A 24,442-nucleotide genomic window follows, 5' to 3' on the forward strand; every position below is an offset into this window, starting at 1 on the left:
CTATGGCTGCAAGTACCACTCATTAGGCACATCATCAAATGTCCCCTTATTAAATGGGAGGGTGAATTCCTTGTTTCCATCTGAGTAGCATCAAGTGATGTTTTTAAATGTTGTCTCAAACACTCAGAATATATAATTCCTATGATCTAGATAAGTTTATAACTCCTTCGACCAGCTGCTATCTCTGAAAGCATTTTTAATAAAGTATTTTATGTATATGTGTGTGTGTGTGTGTGTGTGTGTGTGTGTGTATGTGTGTGTCAGAAATAATATGGTGGGCCCTTATGATGATGCAATGATTGACTTTTTAAAAAAACAAATTTTACTGTGAAACATGCATGTTTCATATGCATATGAAAAAAGCAATAAAACAATTTTGAGTTTAACAAATAAGTCTGAACACTCATATAAATATTTAAATAACCTCAAGCGAATATGTGGTAGTAAAATATAAATAATTAGAAATAATGAGCTTTGAATATTACCTTCTTAATATAATTGGTTTAATTATAAATTTAGGGATATCATGCTGGTAATTACAGTGAGTTTTCAGTTATGGTGACGTTAGTGTCTTAGAAAAGTTCTTAAAGTTTTTAGCCATTGTCTCTTCAAATATTTCCTCTCTGATTCTTCTAGGACACTTCATTAGTCACACAGATTGTCTTGATATATCTGCTGTGTCACTTAACTTTGATTCTTTTAATTCTTTCTCATCTTTTTAGTTTTCTCTACTGCATTCTGGATAATATTTTTCTAACCTATCTTCTAATCTCTAAGTTCTCTCCTCTGCTATACCTAACTTGCTGTCACATCTGTATATTAAGTTTTCAATTTTGGCTACTGAAGTTCTAGATTAGTGCTGTCCAACAGAACTTCCTACAATAATGGAAATATTCATATCGGTGTTGTTTAATAAGATAGCCACTAGCCACATGTAGTGAGTGCAACTGACTAACTGAATATTTAATTTTAATTAGTTTAAATTTAAATAACTACATGTGGCTGATTATCATATTCCACAGTAAAGTTCTCGAAGTTCTATTTGGTTCTTTTCAAATCTTTCAACTTGTCAGTTTCCCATTTCCTGAAATTTTCAAGCTTGTCATTTATTTATCTAAATATGGTATAATTAAAGTTATTTTTAAACCCTTGCTCTGTAATTCCCATAGTTAAAGTCTGGGCAGAGAGGCTGATATTTTTATCCCTTTGCTGTTTCTTACTACATGTTGCCATGTCTCCTAATGTGTTTGATTATCTCTAACTTTGTACTGGTCAGTGCTTTTGAACAATTATTTGTGGAGGTTCCCTGATGCCCAATATGAACTTGTCTTTTATCCATCACCAAGTCAGTTTGCTTCTAAGTACCCAGAGGCACCTTCAATCGAAAACACCTTAAACCAAGCTCAGGGCCAACTCTGCGTGCAGAGCCCTGTCAGAAGCAGTCTGTAATACCCAGTCTCACACATTTTTTTCTTCTCTTTACAGTCTCCTTCATGCAGTTTGGGAAACCAACTTATTTCTGACTCATCCGTTTGTTAAGAGAATGGTTCTTTGGAGGTCCAGCTTAATACAAGCAGGAAGCCAGTAAGAATCCCCACCTTGGGGAATCACGGCTTCCTGTACTCTCACCCCTCGATATTCAACAAAAGCCAAGCATACAATGTTATTGCTGTTTTCAAGGGAGACTTAGCCTGGCATCACCAGAAACAAGAAATGTTCCAGATCTTTTTTTTTTTTTTAGACGCAGTCTCGCTCTTGCTCTGTTGCCCAGGCTGTAGTGCAGTGGCGCGATCTTGGCTCACTGCAACCTGTGCCTCCCAGGTTCAAGTGATTCTCCTGTCTCAGCTACCCGAGTTGCTGGGACTACAGGCGCCTGCCACTACACCCGGCTAAATTTTGTATTTTTAGTAGAGGCAGGGTTTCACCATGTTGGTCAGGCTGGTCTCAAACTCCTGACCTCAAATGATCCACCCACCACAACCTCCCAGAGTGCTGGGATTACAGCCGTGAGCCGCTGTGCCCAGCCTCAGATCTATTTTTAACAGCAAGGTCAAGCTCCACTGCACACTCCACTCTTGACTGCTTAAACCAGTTGTGTGGGTTCTACCGATCACAGGCAGCGTTTCCTGGGAGACTTTTCAGCTGGCTGACTTGGCTAAGGCCTCCTCTAAAAATCCCCAAGTGGAAAGAAAGGCATAGCCTGTGACATCCCTTTATAGTTCCGCACAGCAACTGCACACTGCTGTCTCTTATTTTATCCCTGCCTCGAAAGCCCACTGATCCCTAGTCTGTGGGAGTATGGGAAGCTTCTTCTCACCAAAGTGTCCATCTGCTTTAAGCTAATGAAGGAGAGAAAGCATTGCTGACTACAAAGAAATGCCAAAAATAATTCTAGAGGGATCTAGAAGTGGAAAACGCAGACTTCTCTCCTTCCGTTCCCAAAAAGCTGGTCCTTTTTCCAACTCTCAATAATAAATTGAAGTAATCCCCAAAGAAAAAAATTATTCTAAGAAAGGTGAATAAATAATATTAGATGTTACTGAGTAAATGCTACATACCAAGAATGGTCACAGATGCTTCACAGGCTCTCTGACTGCCCTGAGGAGGGATTATCATTACCCTTATTTTACAAATGTGAGGACTGAAGCAGATACAGTGGGGGAGGATGGAAATAAAACCAGTGATGTATATCGCCCGGCAACAGAGAGCTCAGCATCAGCGCAGCAGCCACAGGAAGGCGGAGTGCAAAATCCATAGTAAGGTTAAGTCTGGTACAAGCTAACTGAACTTTAAACACCTTTCTATATCATATACCTAGCAGCTGATTATGAGAAGGCTTTTCAGAAAAATAGAATCACAACCATGTACACCACAAAATATAAGGAGAATCGTTTGCATACACTTGGAAAACTCTTGATTTCATAGAAAAATGCCTCTGAGAAAAGATGAAGTGAAAAACATGAAAGAACAAGAGAATGAATCTATCTTAAACATTTAGCATGTACGAGAAACTAAATGCTGGGCACTTTATGTGTGTTTATAAACTGATTCTTAACCAAATCAAGAATAGTGGGTTTGTTTTACAGATGAAGAAGCTGGGTCCAGCAAGGCTGTGCCAGGCGATGCTGGAGTGATGCCAACCTGGGGTTAGTATTCAAGAACAGGTGTGCAGGGGTCTGGAGCCCACCTTGTGGTTTTTCCCTAGAACACATGTCTCTTATAAAACTCACTCCCCATGAAATTGACATACTCCTCTTAGAGATAACACATGGTTGCAGAAAAAGGTCTTTCCAGTTCTTTTCAGTTCAATTTTTTTCTGAATCCTCACCAATGCTTGCCTCCATCTGTCCTACATCTCAGAGAATGAAGTCTCTGCAAGGCTAACTGCACCATCTAATCTCGAGCCCTGAACTCTCCAGTCTGCTTAGGATTTCTGTCAATCATCAAGTATTTATTGAGTGCTCACTAGTTGCAGGCACAATTCTAGGTGCTACAAATAAACAAACAAAGCAGACAAAAACCTCCTGACCCCATAAGAGTTCACCTTCTGGTGTGGGAAGATTAGGAATTGACAGATACGTGAAACACACAGTCTATCAGATGGCGATAATACTATGGAGAGAAATAAAACCAGGAAAGGAAATAAGAGAATGAAGAGGAAAAAAGAGAAGGCAGAAGGAAGGCGTTGGGGGCTATAATACTGACATGTGGTTCTGGAGAGGCTTCATTCACATGGTAGCATTTGCTTGAAGATGCAGAGGAGGGGAGGGGGAGTTAGAGGAAGAGCAAAGAGAGAGGAGAAGGAGCAGAAGACAAGGTCAGGGCGCCCACGCCCACAGCTCCTCTTCCTCCGTGTGTCCAGTATGTCCACGGGAATGACATGATGTGCTAAACTCAGAGACTCCAGGCAGCCCATGGAATGCCTGGTTCATTCCCAGAGCCCATGTCATCCACAGTGCCTTGAATACAGTGAGTGCTTAATAAATGCCTAGAAAATTATTTATAAAATTATTTCGGGCTGATCTTAACAGTCTATGAATAACCACATATATAAACATGCATGTGTGTGAATACTTACCATTAGCCAGGATCTTGGGTTTATTAGCAGGACTGAAGCAAATATTATGAAAGATAAGAAGAGGCAATAAAGGGCTGCTCTTATGCTTGTATTTGCTCATCTCTGTTAGTAAGTCTAGACAGCCATGAAGCCTCAGAATCATTTGCTGCCCATCTTCTCCAAATGACATATTCAGGAGTAACTTCAACCAAAGAATAGTCAGATTACTGAGATGTTTATTTCCTCCTTTTGGCAATGCTAGAGAGAGGAAGTTCTGTAAGAAGTTACTCTGTGGATAAACAGAGAGAATATTATTTTCTTCTCAAGTCTTTTTCATTATTATCCTAGTCCCTTGGTGACCAATTAACTAACATTCTGCTACAGTCTTCCCTTACATTAATTTCTCCTTCTTTCTAATACCTTCAGAATACTCCATCTATGTTATTTCCAAGTATAAATGAAAAAGGTAAGAACAAAATAGTGCTCAAGTTTTAATTTCCACTAATTCTTTCCTCATGATGGATACAGTATACTATAGTTAACTCTTAATTATTCAGAATTGATAATTCAGTTTGGAGATTATTTCAGTCCTTTTGAGTTTTCTCTTTTATCTACCTTCTGGTAATTTTGCTACTCATTAAAAGTTACCCTATGGAAGGAAAAAAGACAAAAATCCAAATCAGTCTTGATTATTAGTTAACAGCTCTAGAAGTAGTGAGGGTATTTTGAATCATTGTAGCTACAAGTATTGTTGTTTTTATCAAACCTATAGATACAACTTAGATTCACTTTACCCCAGGTACTTACCATTACAAATAAGAATTTTTGATGGCTACATGTCATTCTATTATGCTTACAGATGAGAAAGCTCTATCATTGGAACTGTGAGAGTCTTTTCAACCTCCAAATAAAGCCCCTTTCACAAACCCCACCAAATCCTTAAGTAAATGAAAGATAATAAATTATTGTCTAGACTAATCTATATGCAAAGTATAAAAGTGCTGTATCAAGCTGAAGTCCATGACAGCATGGAAACCACAGTTGGCTGGACATTTTAGAAATGAAAGGCAATCACTGAACTTTTATGATTGCACAGAATAACTCCTTTCTCTCTCTGTTTAAATCTACTCCAGTTTATCTCTTAGGTTTTCCTGGACCAAAATCAAGATGTTGGCGTCCAATCTATAAAATGCATTTAACATTTTTATACAAAGGACTCTGAGTGTTGAGAATGAAATGAGTTACAGAAATATTATCAACATTACCCAAACAATAAGTAAACTGTAAAATTACATGCCCACTTTCAGTTGCATGTGCTGTCTGTCACTCATGCCCACTTCTCCTCTCTCAGCCAAACTGACATTTTTTAGATTCAACCCTTGCTGGATTCGGGACTGACAAGGGTGATAAGATATATGTGCTCTAAAATCTAAATGCGCTACGGGCCCTCCTTTTGTTTTTGTTGTTGTTGTTCCATCTAAAGATGTTTTCAGACAATTTCCTACACCAGGTAGAATGTGTAGAAATGTATACCATAGTAGAAAAGAAAACGAGACACTTCAGGGCCTGAATTGTACACTAGTACCTGCTGCACGTTCTAAGTCCTATTGATGAGTAATGAAGAAGTATAAATGTTAAGTGTCTGGGCTCATTATTACTTAACGCCACAGAGGAAGTCTCAGGCATTTCCTAATTAGAGCAGAGGAAAAAGATTTGATTAATCTGTCCCTGGAAAGAGAGTCTGATCACACTTCATCAAAATATTCTTAAGTACAGCACTAGAATAACAGATTAGAAGTGGAACATATCTTAGAGATTATTTACTTTAACCCAAAGGAAGCTGAAAGAGAACAGGTCTCCAGCTCAGACTCATGACTGGCACTTACATTCCGTCCCACTTAGCTTCCCACCAACATGCTCTATAAGGAAGTGGTGGAAAGAACTGCCCCTGCTCTGCTCTCACATATGCAGAATCTCTCGTTCTTAAAGTGGTAATCACATATATCCAGTTCAAGATAACATCTCATTTTGGAAATGATATATGTATATGGATACATATATGAAGAAAATATATTCAAATATATATACATATATGACATACAACAACATATCGATGAAGAAAATATCCAGCCATGTGCTGGTAAATAAACAACTGATTGCAGTGAGGGTACAAAAGATCCATGATTTGTGGAGTTCACAAAATTACATGGTGTGATACTCCCATTGTGGCTGATTTCAAGACAATATAACATCAACTGGAATTTTTACAAAATTCCTGCAGACTTAAGATGACACTCATGAGTTAGTAGGAATTGGCACCAATGCATCACTGAAAACATCTTTTCTTGGTAAGATTGATCTTTCCACTTCCTTAGAAAGACCTATCTTTCTATTTATGTGGTGATAACAAAGTATCTTCTGAGGAGTTCAGGGAGAAGAAATGGTAGAGGAAAAGGAGACTCAGTTCTTATAAATGCTCTCAATTTTTGCAATTTATCTTGGCCTTCAAGTAAAAGAAACAGAAGCACTCAAATTACAATACTACTAAGTAATATATAATCTGATCACATTCCAATTTGAAGGGATTTTCCCAATTAGGGAGTCTGTTCATACACATCTAAATACAGACTCTAACTGCACATGTGTACTAGAATTTATTTAACTCATTACATCCCTTTTAAATTACCTTAAGTTAAAATCAGTGATGAGAAGTCTAGATTGGGAACCAGAGTCCTAGAGAACTCAGAAAATTGCTTCTCATGCCATAAGGAAGTTAAAGTCTAACAGGGGAGAGGGGCTGTGATTTCATAAACCATTTTGTCAATGAAATTAAACTGAAATTGTTACTGCTCAATTTGGTCTGTTTAAAGACCAAATATATTACTTTTATTATCTCCAATAAATGTAAGACAGCTATCTTTCTAAAACTCTCATTTTTGAGAAAGATAAAATACAATCCAAATGCTAAGAAGATAAATGGAAGGAAATGACAGGATTCTACTCTAGCTTCTGTCCCCTTTCACGTGTCATCCATCAACTGGCTTTAAACAAAGTGAACCTCTTAATCCTTTCATAATCCTTTAAAATAAAATGCCTCCAAATCATAATATATTAATCCTGGAAACTGAGTTGTAAACTTTTGATTGGAAAGATTATTTCACTGGGTAGCCTTTTATGAGATGAAGGGGAGTTTAAGTGCTTACCTTCTGAATTACTCCTTTACAGTCGTGAGACAAGGCCAGGTTTGAAAGAAGCATAAAAACCATCTGCTGAACTGTGGTGTTCTCCAGTGGCATCTGGGAAGCCAACTTTAGGACACACAGCATCAGAGAGTTGCCCAGGGCTCCTCTGTGTGCAGCTTGAACAGGGTGCTGTCCAGAACTTGACCAACAAAGAGAACTGCAACCTTCAAAAATAACCGCCTATCACAATGTCTTCTCAGTTTCCTTTCCCTGTTTAGTTTTTGAATACACTAAGTGGTAAAGCATATCTGTCTATCAAAATGACTTAGCCATTAACCTGTGAACTGCAAATTAGCAATGGAGGCTAATGTTGGTGTCTACATTCAACCTCATAGATTTACTGTCCTCACTGAGGGCCTAATTATGTCAATAGAGCACTTTAAGATACCAGGTTTATTTTTGTAAAAAGAATAAAATAAGTATACTAGGGTTTTTAATTGTTCCTAAAGAAAACATCTAAATAAAGGCCTGTGTAGAGGAACAGATTTTAGAAATGGGAGATAACTTGTCTAATGCCTTCATTTTACATAACCGGCAAGGAACATAATATCCCTGGGGAGGGGGACAGAACAAATACTATTTTCTATATTTGGTCAACAAAGATATGAAGCCCAGAAAAGCCAGTTTGTTACTCAAGGTCACACAGCTTAGAAGTGGCAGCAGCTGGCAGTGGCATCTACAGGCTTTCCAGGGTCCAGTGTTTCTCAGGAAATTAAGCAACTGAATGAGATTTATTGAGGGAGAAAAAAGTTTTTTTTAATTAGAAATCCATTTTAATGTTAAATCAATAAGACTGTATTATATGTAAACCTAAGGTATAATTGACTTGCGAAAGTTCATACAAGGAGGCTAACTTAAGTATAAATTGATCAGAATCAAATACATTCTATAAAAGAAACTCATAAAAGATGAGTAAGCCAACAAAAGATACAGTAGTGGAGCTGGAAAATGCACTGAAACGAGACACTCCCACCAGACCTAAGGAACGGAGAAAGTTGGCAACACAGAATGAAGGCAGGGACAATCCTGTACACATATGCTTCAATGATAGTTCAAGTTCAAGAGCCTGAAGGTCTGTTTATATCTCTTCGTGCTGACTGGAGACAACCTGAGCTGGGTATCGAAATGGACAGCTCCAGAGGTGACAGACTATTCAAAAGAATAAGCCATCATCAGCATCTGGCAGTAACTAGATGGGCTCTTAATTGTTTTGAGTTCTAGTCCCTTCTCTGTATAACCTTTGATATTTAGACCCCAGCCACTGGGCTGCTGAATGTTGTTGGAAGAAAGCACAAACACTTGGTAACTAGTCAAATCTTAAATTGATGAGCATAAATTTTAAATGGGTACTTAACACTGCCAGCAATCCTACTTTGCTTCCCTAGTGTGTTTGTTTTTTTTTCCTCTAAACACAGCTACTTCACACTTTCTCCTCTTCTCACATCACCTCTACCCCTTGTCTTTGCTCATTCCTAGTGGTCAGTATTCTCTCCTAAATGAAGAAAGGAGAAGTATTCAAAATGGGAATTTTCTCATCATTCCCATCAAGTCTACCAACCTACCTAAATCCACATCCTTCCTCAGCCTTCCCTCTGCTTCCCACAGTTGTCAGCTGTGCTCTAGCTCTCACCCCTCTTATCCTCTCAGGGTGTGCTCTTACACGCACTCTTTTCTGTACCTCATTCTACCAATTCCTTAATGAACATGCCTTGAAAACGCACATTTTTAAAGAGCAAAAACTCCTCCATTGACTCCACATCTGTCTCTTGCTGTTGCTCCATTTCTCTGCCCCCTTATATGTAGAACAGTTTGGAAAGGCTGTCTCCTCTACATCATCTTCTCTCCTCAACCCATACTAATTAGGTTTCTGTTTTGGTGCTGCACTAAAATAACCCTCAAGGTCCACAAGAACATCAGTATTGCTAAGCCCAATAGCCATTGTTGCTATCCTCATTTTAGTAGAATTTTCTAGAGCATTCCACACAACTGAGTATGCCCTTCTCTGACTTTCTGTGACTGTGCACTCTTATCTCATTGGCTGTTCCTTTTTTTTCTGCTTTCTCTCATCTTTTGATTAACTCCAAATGTCGATGTGCCTCAGAACTTGGTCATGGGATTCTGCTTTTCCATCTATACATTCTCCCTGGGTAATCTCAAATAGCCACAAGACTTTAAATACAATCTATATGACAACAACTCCTGTGGTAGCCAGCCTCCAAGATGGTCCCAGTGGCCCCCGCCTCTGTACTAGGGTTGCTATGTGTGATCCACAGGACCTAGGAGTGCTGTTCAGTTACTTCTGAGACTGGGTTATAAGAGACTATAACTTCTGCCCTGGGCCCACTCACTCTGGGTCGTTTGAAACAGCCCTAAGTAGCAAGGAACTGGGGCTGCCATAGGCACACTGAATCCTCTATCCCAGTTAAGACTTCAGATGACTGCAGAGACTCTGAGCAAGGACGACCCAGGTAAGCCATTTCCAGATTCCTGAGCCACAGAAGCTGTGGCATAACGAAATGATTGATGTTTACAGATGCTAAATTTTAGAGTAATTTGTCTTGTGGTAATAAATAACTGATGATATTCCCAACATTTTAAATCTTCAAACTTACCTCTACTCTCCGTTGAATTCAACTCCATCTTACTATTTTCACTTGAGTGAATATCAACACCTCAGACTTAAAAAGACCAAACAGAACTCTTGATTCCTACTTTTTTCTCACTTCAAGTCTGCTTCTTCCAAGTCTTCCCCATTTTAGTAAATGGCACAGGTGTGCATTCAGGCTCATTTCTCCAAATGAAGTTTACCCTGGACACCTTCCTTTCCTTCCTACCTCCCACCGCAGGTTTCCCTGACTCTACCTTTGGGCCATACACTGAATCTGTCTACTTCTCTCAGTCTCTCCAGCTACCACTCAAGCCCAAGCCACCATTATGTCTCCATGACAAGTCTCCCTCCTAGCCTTGCTCCCAATCATCCATTCCCCACATATCGCCCAGAGTAATCTTTCTCTTCTTTCTCTTTTTTTTTTTTCTGAGACGAAGTCTTGCTCTGTTGCCCAGGCTGGAATGCAGTGGCATGATCTCAGCTCACTGCAGCCTCTGCCTCCTGGGTTCAAGTGATTCTCCTGCCTCAGCCTCCCAAGTCTGGGATTACACGTGTGCACCACCATGTCCGGCTAATTTTTGTATTTTTTTTTTTAAGTAGACACCAGTTTCACTTTGTTGGCCAGACTAGTCTCGAACTCCTGGCCTCAAGTGATTCTCCTGCCTTAGCCTCCTAAAGTGCTGGCATGAGCCACCGCGCCCAGTCTAATCATTCTTAAACACAAATTAAATCATGCCACTCCCCAGCTTACAACTGCCAATGGCATCCTGTTATATTCACATAAAAATCCAAACTCCCTGTTGTGGCCCCTGAGGCCCTACATGACCTGTCCTCCTATCTCATTTCAGATCATTTTCACCAGAACTCACAATGCATGGCCCACAGCACACTCTTGATAAAATGTCTATCAAGTACCTGAGTGAAACAGCAGCCCTAGTGATATCAAGTATCACCAGACCAATTGTTCTGGGAACTAACTTTCACCATGCCTGTCTCCTGTTCTAGAATCTATAAGAAGTTCTAACCTTCACCTGGCTTTTGAGGTCTTACATCATAATTTTTATCCTCTCAATTTTCCTACTAAACTCAATTTCCAATTGCCAGATAATCAGACCAGTCCTCCCTCTCTATTCCCTGCACTGCCAAGGACTCTCTCCTGTCAACAAACACACTAAAATATGTCTGCTGTCATACCTAAAAGAAAGCTTGCCTTTGCCCATCATATCCTCAATAAATCAGAGAAATACTTCAAAATACGTATTAGTTTTTCTAGTTCACTTTAACAACATTTATAAAACTAGTATTTTGGTATATTACTGAAAGGCCATACTGGATCCTGTTTACCATTTGGAAAATTTGCAGTATAGACGCAAAGAAGCTGCAGAGAAATTTGCATCAATGAATCATCCATCAAAATCCAGGGCCAGAGAGAGTGCAAGACAGGGACAAGGTGAGCTTCAAGAGCTGCTTCCTGTTGAAGGAAGGAAAAAAGATAACATTAGTCTGAATATATGAAAATATAACATTAAAATCAAAACAACAACAAAAAAGCCACCAACATAAGACACAAGCAGAATCCTGTGGCTGGCTTCAGCATCCTGCCCCAGCCCCACTGTGCTCCACACATGGCTGCCCTGACGAAGAGCCTGACCAGTCTCAGGAAGTCCCTTCAACACCAGAGTGGTTAATATGTGTTACTAAGGTAGGAGGCATAGAAAACAGCCTCTGTAACACATAAATTAAGCAGCAAAGTGGTATCTCACAACACTGAATATATTCCTGTAAATGCTATGAAATGGCCAAGAAGTGAGAATTTCTGGTTAAGTAAACATTCTGATCAACTCTGAGTCCTCCCTTGCCCACCCTCTCTTCCTCTCCTCACCCCCCATGTGTGTGTATATACATATCCAAAGTAAATTACAGTTTTTGAGTAATATGAATATATAAAATTCAGTCTATACAGTATGTTAAATCAATAAATTCTGAAGTAACTCGGGGTCTTTATTACAAAGATCAGTTATCCCTGGGACAACACTGCAGATAAAATACAGCTGTTTACAGTAAGTGCAGCAATATCTTTTTTAAACGAACAAGAATTCCAAGGTAATTTATAGACCCATGTTTATGCATGTGAGCATGCACATAAATACACACACCCTATACAATTTCACGTAGCATCAAGTGGCAGAATGGAAGTGATTCCCAATGTTCGACACTCCCATAAGCACTAAAGTCTTTCCCAACGCTCCCCCTAAAGTTCTTCCCACGTTCACCACTCTCTGTGGCACACAGCCCTCCATCTGCACCAGATGACCTTGCTTACTATTTCACAGAGAAGACAGAAACGATTAAGTACAAATTCCTTTATCTGTTCTGCCATCCTGTCCACACAGCTTATCTGTATTTTCATCCATTCATTCTTCCTGTCTGCCTGGCAGTGGGAAAGAGGTGTTCCACGTTTTGTGGGGGATTGATACATCCATCCGTGTTCTGAAACACAGCTCTTCCTGCCTCCTCAGGGATCTTTAACCACCAGTTAGTTCTTCTCTTGCTGTCTCTGAAACAACTAGTCCCCAATTTGCTCATTTCTGTGCCTGTATTGAAGGAGTTTACCTCTTAAGAGAAACATCCTATATGTCTTAAATTATTAATGCCACTTTTCATACCATACTTCCACATTATTATTGTGGTAATATCCCCATCTCACATTTAATCTTTAATTTCCATTTATTTTCTGCCCTGATGATTCTATTGAGGCCACTCCTACTTTTGTTGTTGCCAACAACGCTGAAGCACTGTCACATTTGCTATGCGTCTCTTCTTTCTTAATTTCCATGCTGCTGCTCTATCTTGGATCATCTCTGATAGAGTCTGGGCATTTGTCCCTACCCAAACCTTATGTTGAACTGTAATCCCAATGCTAGAGGTGAGGCCTGGTGGGAGGTGTTAAGATCTTGGGGGTGGATTCCTCATGGCTTAGTGCTTTCTTCAAGACAGTGAGTGAGACCTCATGAGATCTGGTCATTTGGAAGTTTGTGGCACCTCCCCACCAGCTCACTCTTGCTCCAGTTCTAGTCATGTGATGTGCCTGTTCCCCTGCTGCCTTCTGACATGACTGGAAGCTTCCTGAGGCCTCCCCAGAAGCAGATGCCACTATGCTTCCTGTTCAGCCTGCAGCACTGTGAGCCAATTAAACCTCTTTTCTTTAATAAATTACCTAGTCTCAGACACTTCTTCATAGCAAGACAAGAATGGCCTAATACAATCTCCAAATTCCTTCTTCAGTATTCCCCTCTCAGCTGTTTTCTGCCCTCTCTTAAATGTTCTTATTGTCCAAAGATACGACCTAGGTTTTCATCATATACTTTCTTGGGAATTTCAACAATAGTGAGGACACAAACACCACCCACACATCAATAACTCCTAATATCCCCAGTCTGTATCACTCTGCAGAGTCCCAGACCCATAAAATCTACTGACCACAAGCCATTTTTCACTGGGATGACCCAAAGACTCTTGAGGGTAGCATGTGCAGGAACGAACATCAGGTCTCTTACACTTGTGCTCTGCTCTATCATGCACTCTTGCATTGGTAAGCAGCTTACATAGGAGTTTGGAAGTCCCCTACATTCCTCTTCTTCTCAATGCCTCAAATTTACTCCCTATCCTCCTTCTCCTTTCTACCTGCTCAAGTTAAGGTGTCATCATCTCTTGTCTGGACTATGACAGTCCCCTCCATCTAACCTTGTCCACTGTTTAACTCATTTACCTCACAGCCACCATAATCCTGCCTTCCACTATGAAAATCCCTTAATGTTATGCATATACAAACAGCAGGGTGGGGTGGCAGTGGGTGACCTGGTGAATTATCCAATATGACCAACTATTAACAATGAGAACATGCCGTACATGTGATAAAAGCTGAAATTGAAATTAAGAATCTGTACTTCCATAAGATCATATTTATATTCAAGGATAACCTAAATATTCTTTGGATTTAATTCTTATTAAACAATGTAGAAATATAGAAATGCTTTGACTTATTGAGATATTACACTTTTATAAATGGCTAATGTGATACAAATTGAGCACAACATTTATAACTAGTAGCCAGGCTAGCATTTCATAAATCTTCATAGGTAGATCCTACCTGTAAAGTATTCTAGAGTATTTCCCTGAATAAAGTATCATGGATGAATATTAACTGCACATACACATGAAATTTATATATTTATATATACACATGAATACTGATTGTACATCCAGTCACAAGCATAGTATCAAAAGCATGAAGGAATCATAAGTTTATTAATGGCACCTGTTTTAAGAAAAAGTTCATATAAATTCATATACAGGAATTTTAATAAAATGTATAAATCAATATTTAATTCCCATCAAACTACTCTGAAATATAAATTGTGAGTCAGGTATCTGGCTTTTTAACATAGCTTAAGGAATAAGTGTGTTCAACACATCCATTTTCCAGAGGTGGTACGGTTTTTCCCGTTGTGCTCTTACCACAAGTAATAGCAAAACAGATAAAAATTTAAAAAGCAAAGGAAGCTTCTGTAATTTATCTTTGTTTTCTATATTAAAGCTTTAATCTAATATTTTTTAAAATTTTATTTTCATGATAAGCTCTTACAAAGAATAATCTAGTATTTCTGCATTAAAGCATTAATCTAGTATTTTGAAAGTGGTGTAAAACTATAGACAAAGCAAATCAGAGTGTTCAAAAGATTGTATCTTCTAGAGTAGTACTGATTCAATGGTTTAAAACAACATTCTCAATGCTTATCAACAAAGCAAAACGTCTGATTTATGACAGAGGGGATGTGTAAATGGTCACAGGAAGTCAGCAGAACTAGAAGAAACTTCCTCTCAGTGGATGTGGCCCCACGAGGCAGCAGCTCTAACTACTTCTCCTCTGAAGCAGGAAACTCTTCATCTTTCTTCCTTACAGATACAGATACCTTCACTTATTTCCTTGGAGAGTTGTTCTAACAACGCATTTTGAAAAAATCTACCTTAGAAGACACATCCAGCCATTCATTCCATATCTAAAATAGGTGGGGAAAAAATACCTAAAATGCCTAAGAGTACAGAATGAGGTTGAAGTTTGTGAAGTTAAAGTTTCAATGATAAATCAAAACACTGATATACACAAATATAATCAGTATTGATGAATAACTAGGTACACCCATTTCTGACAATTATCACTGAGTTTAAGGACCAATCAACTGTGCATCTAAAAATTTCAAAGTCAGAGCGTTCCATTTTTCCTACTACATTATCTCACATAAAAATTAAACTGCTTAATACTAGCACTTCTATTAAAATTTTGAAAAGTAGCTCTACTTACTTTACATTCTTCATTTTGATAAAGACAGTTTCTTAGGAGCTGCATGGCAATGCTTAACTCTTTAATAACACCATCCTCCTATTTAAACAAAAAGCAGTTGAAAATTGTGAATGCAACAGCATACTCCACTCTTTGTGTATAGTAATTCCCTCCCCTTTGGGTCACAGTACAATGCAGCTGTGCTCTAATCATGCCCAACCACTGTAACTTAGAGGGAACTGACAAGCTAACGATCTCTGAAAGATGACCATATCTCAAGAAGCACATTCACCACAAAAAAGCTATTTCTGTTCTATGAAGCATGGAGGAACTCGGATATATGATAGCCTCCATGTTTCATCTCAATAAAGTGAGGCAGATACTGACAGGTTTTCAATCAGATCAGGTGTTGGCTGACTTTCTCAATGATAAAGTAAGGGCCTTGGGCTAGAGAGGAAAAAGGAAAAGAGGCAAAACAAACAAACAAAAAATAACTGATAAACACACAATCAATCTCCTGCATCAATTAAATTATAAATATGGCTTTGTCTTGGTTTCTTATTAAATGAAGTAGAAACTAGTTATTACATACAGTGCTGCTATAATGGCCTTACATGACACATGTATGTATATTTGTATATTCATACTATTTACACACTTTCATTGGCTGAATAAGTGGGTGGCAGATCTTGTTAACCATAGTCATTATTGTTAACCATAGCTATATAATAACTATATTATTCTGAGTTTACCTGAGCGTGCAATTTAAACATGAGTCCGGCAGATTCAACATTAGAGGAGATACTCAGAAGGCACAGAAGGAGATAAACAGAGATTAGGAATACCAGCTCTGCAACTACTAAGATATCGAGCAAATATTAGCTCCATCAATTACCAATTGTGTGACTATGCTGTAATAAGTGCTTGTTCATGAGATAATAAATATGAAATGTTTCAATAGTGGCTGACATATAGAAAACCCTTAATAAATTATAGTTGTTTTAGATGTCATTCCTAGTTAACCTATGGTTCTTCTGAGATAAAGATTTTCTTTTTGTAGTATAAAAAACTTATCTGGCATAGTATCATGTATGTGTGGCTATTTTCAAATGTTTATAAAAACAAAAGCACATAATAGATGTCTAAAGATCTTCAAGTAAGAATTAGGAACAAAAAAAGCCAACAATCTGCTAATGTACAAGTCTCATTAATTATCCAATTGTACTTTTCTTCTAAATGAGACACTTATTTCAAGTTTGTGCTCATTTCTAGGCACAGGAGGATTAGAGAATGGTCTCTACATACAGCCATTCATTATGTTACCTTTTTTTTCAATGCTGCTTTCCCAGGCCTCAGAGAATCTAGATTAAGTTGTGCATTTATGTGTTTCATCTGCTCCATGCAGTTGTCTATAAGATTGGCTGAAAGACAAAATCTGCAGCAGTCAAAAAGATACTCTATTTCCAAGTGAGTTAAAACCACATACACCAATCAGATTCTCAAAAAAGTAACATTTTCTATTTCTGATCCACTTCATTTTAGAATTTTCAGTGACAGATTAATGAATCAGAGAGGGGAAAGTAAGAGGACTAAAAGCTGACTCCCGCTTGTTTTCAGTTTTTAGTAAGACACTCCCCAAATCCAATTTACATCTTGAAGAATATATCATTTGTTTTAGTAGCAAATCACAATTGATATTAATGGACTTGTTGTTGTCATTATTCTCTTTTAATTCTCAGATCTATGTTCTCCAATTCCCAAATGAGAAATTATAACACTCAAGAGGAGAAATTTATATGAAAATATGGAATCATCTGTTGCTGTTGTTTTTACCATCAAAACTATGTGGGTTTTCTTCAGGCATGCTGTGAGTGCTTCTGGATACCAATATTTAATCACAATGAAATTCAATGTGTTATCTTTTAGCTGCTCTAATATTTACGTAAAGACTCTTTAGAGCAAGGACCATCACAAATCAACCCCTGCAGAAAAAACCACATCTAATCTTTTTATTTGAAAAGTACTATGTGTTTACTGTGTTTCTGCATGGAAAAATATATGTTTATTTTTATTGACACAGAGATTATACTGTAAGTTTTTACATTTTGAGTCTAAAGAAAATTAACTTGAACAAGCAACAAAACAGGTGAATTGATGATAACACCACCAAAACAGCTGATGTGCCACGTGGCTCACCTTCCAAAGCACATTTCTGCGCTCTTCTACTGACAGCCAGAAGTGACATCAGTGCATTTGCAGCTACTCTTTTCAGGATATCTTTGGAGGATTTTTCTTCATAGCACTGCAGAGAGAATACAAATCAAACTGCCTTGAAGAAAAATTTAATCTGGAGCAAAACTGTTGTGAATAAAAGACATTTTCTACTTAAAAGATATTGCTAGGTTTCAACTATTATGTGAAATTAACTGGATTTTGAAAAAATCATTAATATCTGAGAATGTTCTGTGTGGATAAGACTGTGTAAGTTGTTTATAATATGGACAAGAACAACAATAATTCTTAGAGACTCATCATCTACAGAAAAAAGCTTTATTTAGAACTAACATATAGCAAGCTAATATACTTACTCAAATTCACTGGATCATATTGTATATATATGTGTAACTTATTAAAATGGGTCCCTGTAAAACTTCTGAATAGATATCATCAATTTCCTCATTTCTCTTCTGGGGACACATTCCCCTCCCTCCATTTCTACCTAAACTACCCCTGTATCTCGGTTGATTTGGTTATTTCCATCTTTCATTTCTATGGTAACAGGTACCTGTCATATAACATATTTTCTCAGAAAATATAGCGTAACTTTTTTGACTTTTATAGAAATGGAAAATCATTTGTAATTCTGAAAATACTATTTTGGCATATTTCCTTTATACATTTAAATTTATGAGTTAGAAAAATTTTCACTTAAACATTTCTAATATGTACAAAAGTAGACAGAATAACAGATTCCATACATTTTTATAAAAAAAATAAAATAAAAAACAAACAAACAAAAAAACTAGAAATTTCTGCTCTAAGATGGCCAACTAGATATAGCCAGGAGGAACATCTCCCACTGAAAGACTGGGACTTCAACAAGACTGGCACACTCCTAGCAGATCTTCAGAGGGAAGTCATTTAGAGCAGATGGAGGGAAAACACACAGCCAGGACTGAAGTGGAAGGAAGCTGGGAACCCTGCTCTGGGCTACCCAGCACCACAACTTGTTCCTGGCCCCCAACAACTCCTGCATAGCGGGTGAGTTGAAAAGGCAAGGAACAAAATTCGCCCTCACCACAGGCCCCTGGAATCGTGGTAGGAAGGAACCCCTGGACCACCATGGACACTTGAGTTGACAGGGAAAGCTGCTTAGGGAAGTGGTAGAAGCAGAATTCCAGTTGGGGCGGAGCCCAGAGAGTTTGGTATGGAAGTGTCTATAGTGGAGCATGGCCAGGGACACCCATCCTGTTAGGCTAGACTTGCTCCCTTAGGAGACTTTATCCCTAGGGGAACTATGGGACCTCAACTCTGCCGGGTGGTCTTGCCCATGAGACGGGGCCAGTCTGGACCACTGTTGATTCTGCTGGCTCTCTCCCAGAGCCCGAGCCTGGCCACACCTGTCTGGAATGAAGCTCCCACGTATTTCCTGGGGGCCTACATAGTAGCTCCTGCATTGGTAGACTGTGCCTGACTAGCAGATTGCTCCAGCAGGGTGACCCCAGTGGTCACGCACCAGCATTCTTCCTCCACTGCAGCCTCCTTCATGCTGCCTTGCCTGCAGGCACTCACCCACTGGCAACCCACCACAATGTTTTGTAGATGTGTGCAGGTGGGCCTATCTTCCCTTCCCCATCAGCACGTGTGCACGTGCACCCTGCCGTGCCACTGCTGTCAGCGTGAGTGCACCCCATGCCCCTCCCTGCTACTGTCCTCAGAGAGTGGGCAGACATAGAGCCTGCCAGCCCTGGCCCTGCCAGCACCCTGCTCCTGCACTGGGGCCACCAGTACAAAACTAGCCACCAAAAGCAGTGAACCCGCCCCTAGCCCTGAGCGGCCACTGACACCAGAATGAATGGGCACAAAGGGCACACACAATCTTGTATCCACCATTGCCCCATCTGATGCTAACACCATCACCAGTATCAATGTGCACACAGTCTCCAGTGGGGGCTCCCAAATCCCCAAGCTGTGCTGCTACCACAGCTGCTGTACATGCTTGCATGGAGGCTGGCACTCTGGCACCTGACAGCACCCTGCCATAGCTGACGAGTGTGCACCCTGTTGCACTGCTGCTGCTGCTGACGTGTCAACAAGGACAGATCCTGCTGCCACCTCCCTACAAAGTGCTTTGGCTGGCACCAACCATCAAAGTGTTATGAACAGCAGTCTTAGAGCACTCTGGCCCCTCCTGAGCAGCAGGTTCCTAACCTTGAGGAAACAGAGATCAAAGCCCCGCCCTGATACCAGTCCCCAAGAGTTAGAGCACACAGTCCAGGAGTCCTGAGCTGAGCCTTGGTTCCCTAAAATCCTCCTAAAACAAGTCGACTGAAAACATCTTGTATCATAATCAAATGCCCAAAAACATCAAATAGTATAAAAGGAAAAAAAAAATCGTCCAAAGGATAGCAACTTTAATGACTGAAGAAACATCAGCCCTCGAAGATGAAAAAGAACCAGCACAAGAACTCTAAGACCTTAAAAAGCCAGAGTATCTTCTTTCTTCCAAGCGATCATACTAATTTTCCAGCAAAGCTGCTTAACCAGGTTGAGATGGCTGAAATGACAGAAATAGAATTCAAAATATGGATAAGAATGAAGATCACTGAGATTCAGAAGAATGTTGAAACCCAATCTAAGAATGCTAAGAATAAAAATAAAACGATACAGGAGCTGACAGACAAAATAGTCAGTATAGAAAAGAATGTAACCAACTAGACAGAGCTGAAAATCACACTACAAGAATTTCATAACAGAATCACAAGTATGAACAGCAGAATGGACCAATCAAAAGAAAGAACCTCACAGCTTCAAGACTGGTTTTATAAGACAGTCAGACAAGAGTAAATAAATAAATAGGAACAAACAAAACCTTGAAGAAATATGAAATTTACGTAAAGAGACTGAATCTACAACTCATTGGCATCCCTAAAAGAGATGAGGCAAATCGAGATAACTTGGAAAACATATCTCATCATCCATGAGAACTTTCCCAACATAGCTAGAGAGGTCAACACTCAAATTCAATAAATGCTTAGAACCACAGAACACCTCACAAGAAGATCATCCCTGAGACACATAATGATCAGATTCTCAAAGGTAAAAATGAAAAAAAAAAAAAAAAAGCTAAAATACAAAAAAATTACCGGGGCATGGTGGTGCATGCCTGTAATCCCAGCTACTCGGGAGGCTGAGGCAGGAGAATTGCCTGAACCCAGGAGAAAAAAAATTTCAGTAGATGTTGAAAAAAATAAAATTCAACATTCCTTCATAAAAATTCAAGAAAGCTATTTCATTAAATAAATGAAAAAAAAAAAAAAGATAGCTAGAGAGAAGAGTCAGGTCACCTACAAAAGGAAGCACATCAAATGAACACTGAACCTCTCAGCAGAAACCCTACACACCAGAAGAGATTGGTGGCCTATATTTAATGTTTTTCAAGAAAAGAAATTTCAACCAAGAATGTCAAATCCAAAAAAACTAAGCTTCATAAGCAAAGGAGAAATAACATCCTTTATAGAAAATCAAATGATGAGGAAACTTGTTACCACCTGCCTTACAAGAGTCCCTGAAAAAAATCACTAAATATGGAAAGAAAGGACTACTACCAGCCACTACAAAAACACACTTAAGAACATAGAACAGTGACATCATAAAGCAACCTCATAAACAAGTTGGCATAACAAACAACTAACAAAACAATGACAGGATCAGATTAACACATATCAATATTAACCTTGCATGTAAATGGGCTAAATGCCCCAAATTAAAAGGAACAGAGTGGTAAGATGGCTAAATAAGCAAGGCCCAATGGTATGCTACCTTCAAGAGACCCAACTCACATGCAATGATACACATGGGCTCAAAATAAAGGGATGGATAAAGGCTACCAAGCAAATGGAAAACTGAAAAAAGCAAGCATTGTAATTCTAATTTCAGACAAAACAGACGTAAAAACCAACAAAGATTTAAAAAAAAAAAAAAAAGACAAAGAAGAGCATTACATAACAGTGAAGGGCTCAATTCAGCAAGGTGACCTAATTATCCTAAATATATATGCACTAAACACAGAAGCATCCAGATTCGTAAAGCAAGTTCTTAGATATCTTCAAAGAGACTTAAACTCGCATAGGGTAATAGTGAGAAACTTCAACACCCCACCGACAGTATTAGACACGTAATCCAGGCAGAAAATTAACAAAGATATTCAGGACTTGAACTCAACACTGGACAAAATGGATCTGACAGACATCTACAGAACTCCTCACCAGAAAATACAACGGAGTATACATTTTTCTCATTGCCACACAGCACATACTCTAAAATCAACCACACAATAAGACACAAAACAAATTTCAGCAAATTCAAAAAAATCAAAATTATACTGATGTGGTTTGGATCTGTGTCCTCACCTAAATCTCAAGTTTAATTGTAATCCCTAATGTTGGGGATTGGATCATTGGGGTGGATCCTTCATGACTGGGTTAGCACCATCCCTTTGGTTCTGTTCCTGTGATAGAGTTCTCACGAGATCTGGCTGTTTAAAAGTTTGTGGTACATCGTCCCTTTCTTCCTCCTGCTCCCACCATGTGAAATGCCTTGCTCCCCCTTCACCTTCTGCCATAATTGAAAGTTTCCTGAGGGCTTCCCAAAGGCTGACCAGATGCCAGCATTATGCTTTTTGTACAGCTTGTGTAACTGTGAGCCAATTATATCTCTTTTTAAAATAAATTACCCAGTCTCAGGTATTTCTTTACAGCAATGTAAGAATGGTCTAACACATAAGCCATCCACACTCTCAGACCACAGCACAATAAAACCGAATTCAGTACAAAGAAAATTGCACAAACCATATATTTACATTGAAATTAAGCAACCTGCTCCTGAATAACTTTTGGCCAAATAATGAAATGAAGGCAGAAATTTTTATGAAAAGACACTTTTCAAAGAAGACATTTATGCAGCCAACAAACATATGAAAAAAAGCTCATTGTCGCTGGTCATTAGAGAAATTGAGATCCCACCTCATGCCAGTTAGAATGGTGATCATTAAAAAATCAGGAGACAACAAGATGCTGGAGAGGATGTGGAGAAATAGGAACACTTTTACACTCTTGATGGGAGTGTAAATTAACTCAATCATTGTGGAAAACAGTGTGGCGATTCCTAAAGGATCTAGAAATAGAAATACCATTTGACCCAGCAATCCCATTACTGGGTATATATCCAAAGGATTACAAATCATTCTATTATAAAGACACATGCACATGTATGTTTATTATGGCACTGTTCACAATAGCAAAGACTTGGAACCAACCCCAACGCCCATCAATGATAGACTGGATAAAGAAAATATGGCACATATACACCATGGAATACTATACAGCCATAAAAAACATTGAGTTCATGTCCTTTGCAGGGACATGGATGAAACTGAAAACCATCATTCTCAGCAAACTGACACAAGAACAGAAAACCAAACACCATATGTTCTCACATGTAAGTAGGTGTTGAACAATGAAAACACATGGACACGGGGAGGAATATCACACACTGGGGTCTGGGGGGTGGCGGCCTAGGGAAGGAATAGCAGAGGGTGGGGGGATTGGGGAGGGATAGCATTAGGAGAAATACCTAATGTAGATGACAGGGTGATGGATGCAGCAAACCACTATCATGGCACATGTATACCTATATAACAAACCTGCACGATCTGCACATGTACCCCAGAACTTAAAGTATAATAAATAAATAAATTAAAAAAAAATAAGTTCTTTGAAACTAATGCGAACAATGATAACATACCAGAATCTCTGGGACATAGCTAAGGCAGGGCTAAGAGGAAAATTTATAGCACTAAATGCCCATATCAAAAAGTTAGAAAGATCTCAAGCTAGCACCTAACATCACAACTAAAAGAAGTAGAAAACAAAGAGCAAACCAACCCCAAAGCTAGCAGAACACAAGAATAATCAAAATCAGAGCTTCACTGAAGGAGACTGAGACATGAAAAACCATTCAAAACAACAACGAAGTGAGGAGCTGGTTTTTTGAAAAAATTAGTAAGATACACGGGCCACTGGCTAGACTAATGAAGAAAAGAGAGAAGATCCAAATAAACATAACCAGAAGTGAGGGGATTTCTCTGACCCCAGAGAGATAACTATCAGGGACTATTATGAACACTTCTATGCAACAAACTAAACATCTAGAAGAAGTGGATGAATTCCTGAAAACATATATCCTCCCAAGATGAAACAGGAAGAAACTGAACACCTGAACAGACCAATAATGAGCTCTAAAATGGAATCAGAAATAAATAGCCTGTACACCAAAAAGCCATGGACCAGATGGATTTACAGCCTAATTCTACCAGATGTACAAAGAAGAGCTGATACCATTCCTACCGACACTGTTCCCCAAAAAATGAGAAGTAGGAACTCCTCCTCAACTCGTTCTATGAGGCTAACATCATCCTGATACCAAAACCTGGCAGAGACACAACAACAAAAAAGTTAAATATTCTTGATGAACACTGATGCAAAAACTCTCAACAAAATACTAGCAAACTGAATCCAGCCGCACATCGAAAAGCTAATCCACCACAAACAAGTAGGCTTTATCCCTAGGATGTAAGGTTGGTTCAACATACAGGCAAATAAATAAACATGATTCATCACATAAACGGAACTAAAGACAAAAAGAACATGATCATCTCAATAGAGGCTTTCATAAAATTCAACATATTTTCATATTAAAAACTCTTAAAAACCTAGGTATTGAAGGAACACATCTCAATACAAGGAGAGCCATCTATGGCAAATCTGCTGTCTACATTATACTGAATAGGCAAAAGCTAGAAGCATTACCCTTGAAAACAGGCACAATACAAGGATCCCCTCTTGTACCATTCCTATTCAACACAGTATTGGAAATTCTGCCAGGGCAATCAGGTAAGATAAGGAAATAAAGGG

The 24,442-nt window shown here is 38.9% G+C and overlaps 1 protein-coding gene across 3 annotated transcripts in view; it reads right to left on the reverse strand.

Moving 5' to 3' along the window:
* RTTN (rotatin) overlaps nucleotides 1-24,442 on the reverse strand; it is a 185,632-nt gene that overhangs the window by 11,155 nt on the left and 150,035 nt on the right. For 2 of the 3 annotated variants that reach the window (XM_037738129.1, XM_017527523.2), the window contains 6 exons: nucleotides 17,445-17,550; nucleotides 16,572-16,669; nucleotides 15,270-15,347; nucleotides 11,252-11,378; nucleotides 7,261-7,463; nucleotides 4,079-4,346 (listed from right to left, as the gene is read on the reverse strand). In XM_037738129.1, the coding sequence (XP_037594057.1) occupies nucleotides 4,079-4,346; nucleotides 7,261-7,463; nucleotides 11,252-11,378; nucleotides 15,270-15,347; nucleotides 16,572-16,669; nucleotides 17,445-17,550 (880 nt within the window). The other variant, XM_037738130.1, reaches the window with a different exon arrangement.

This window comes from Cebus imitator, unplaced genomic scaffold (assembly GCF_001604975.1).
Source record: "Cebus imitator isolate Cc_AM_T3 unplaced genomic scaffold, Cebus_imitator-1.0 Scaffold49, whole genome shotgun sequence".
Taxonomy (NCBI): domain Eukaryota; kingdom Metazoa; phylum Chordata; class Mammalia; order Primates; family Cebidae; genus Cebus; species Cebus imitator.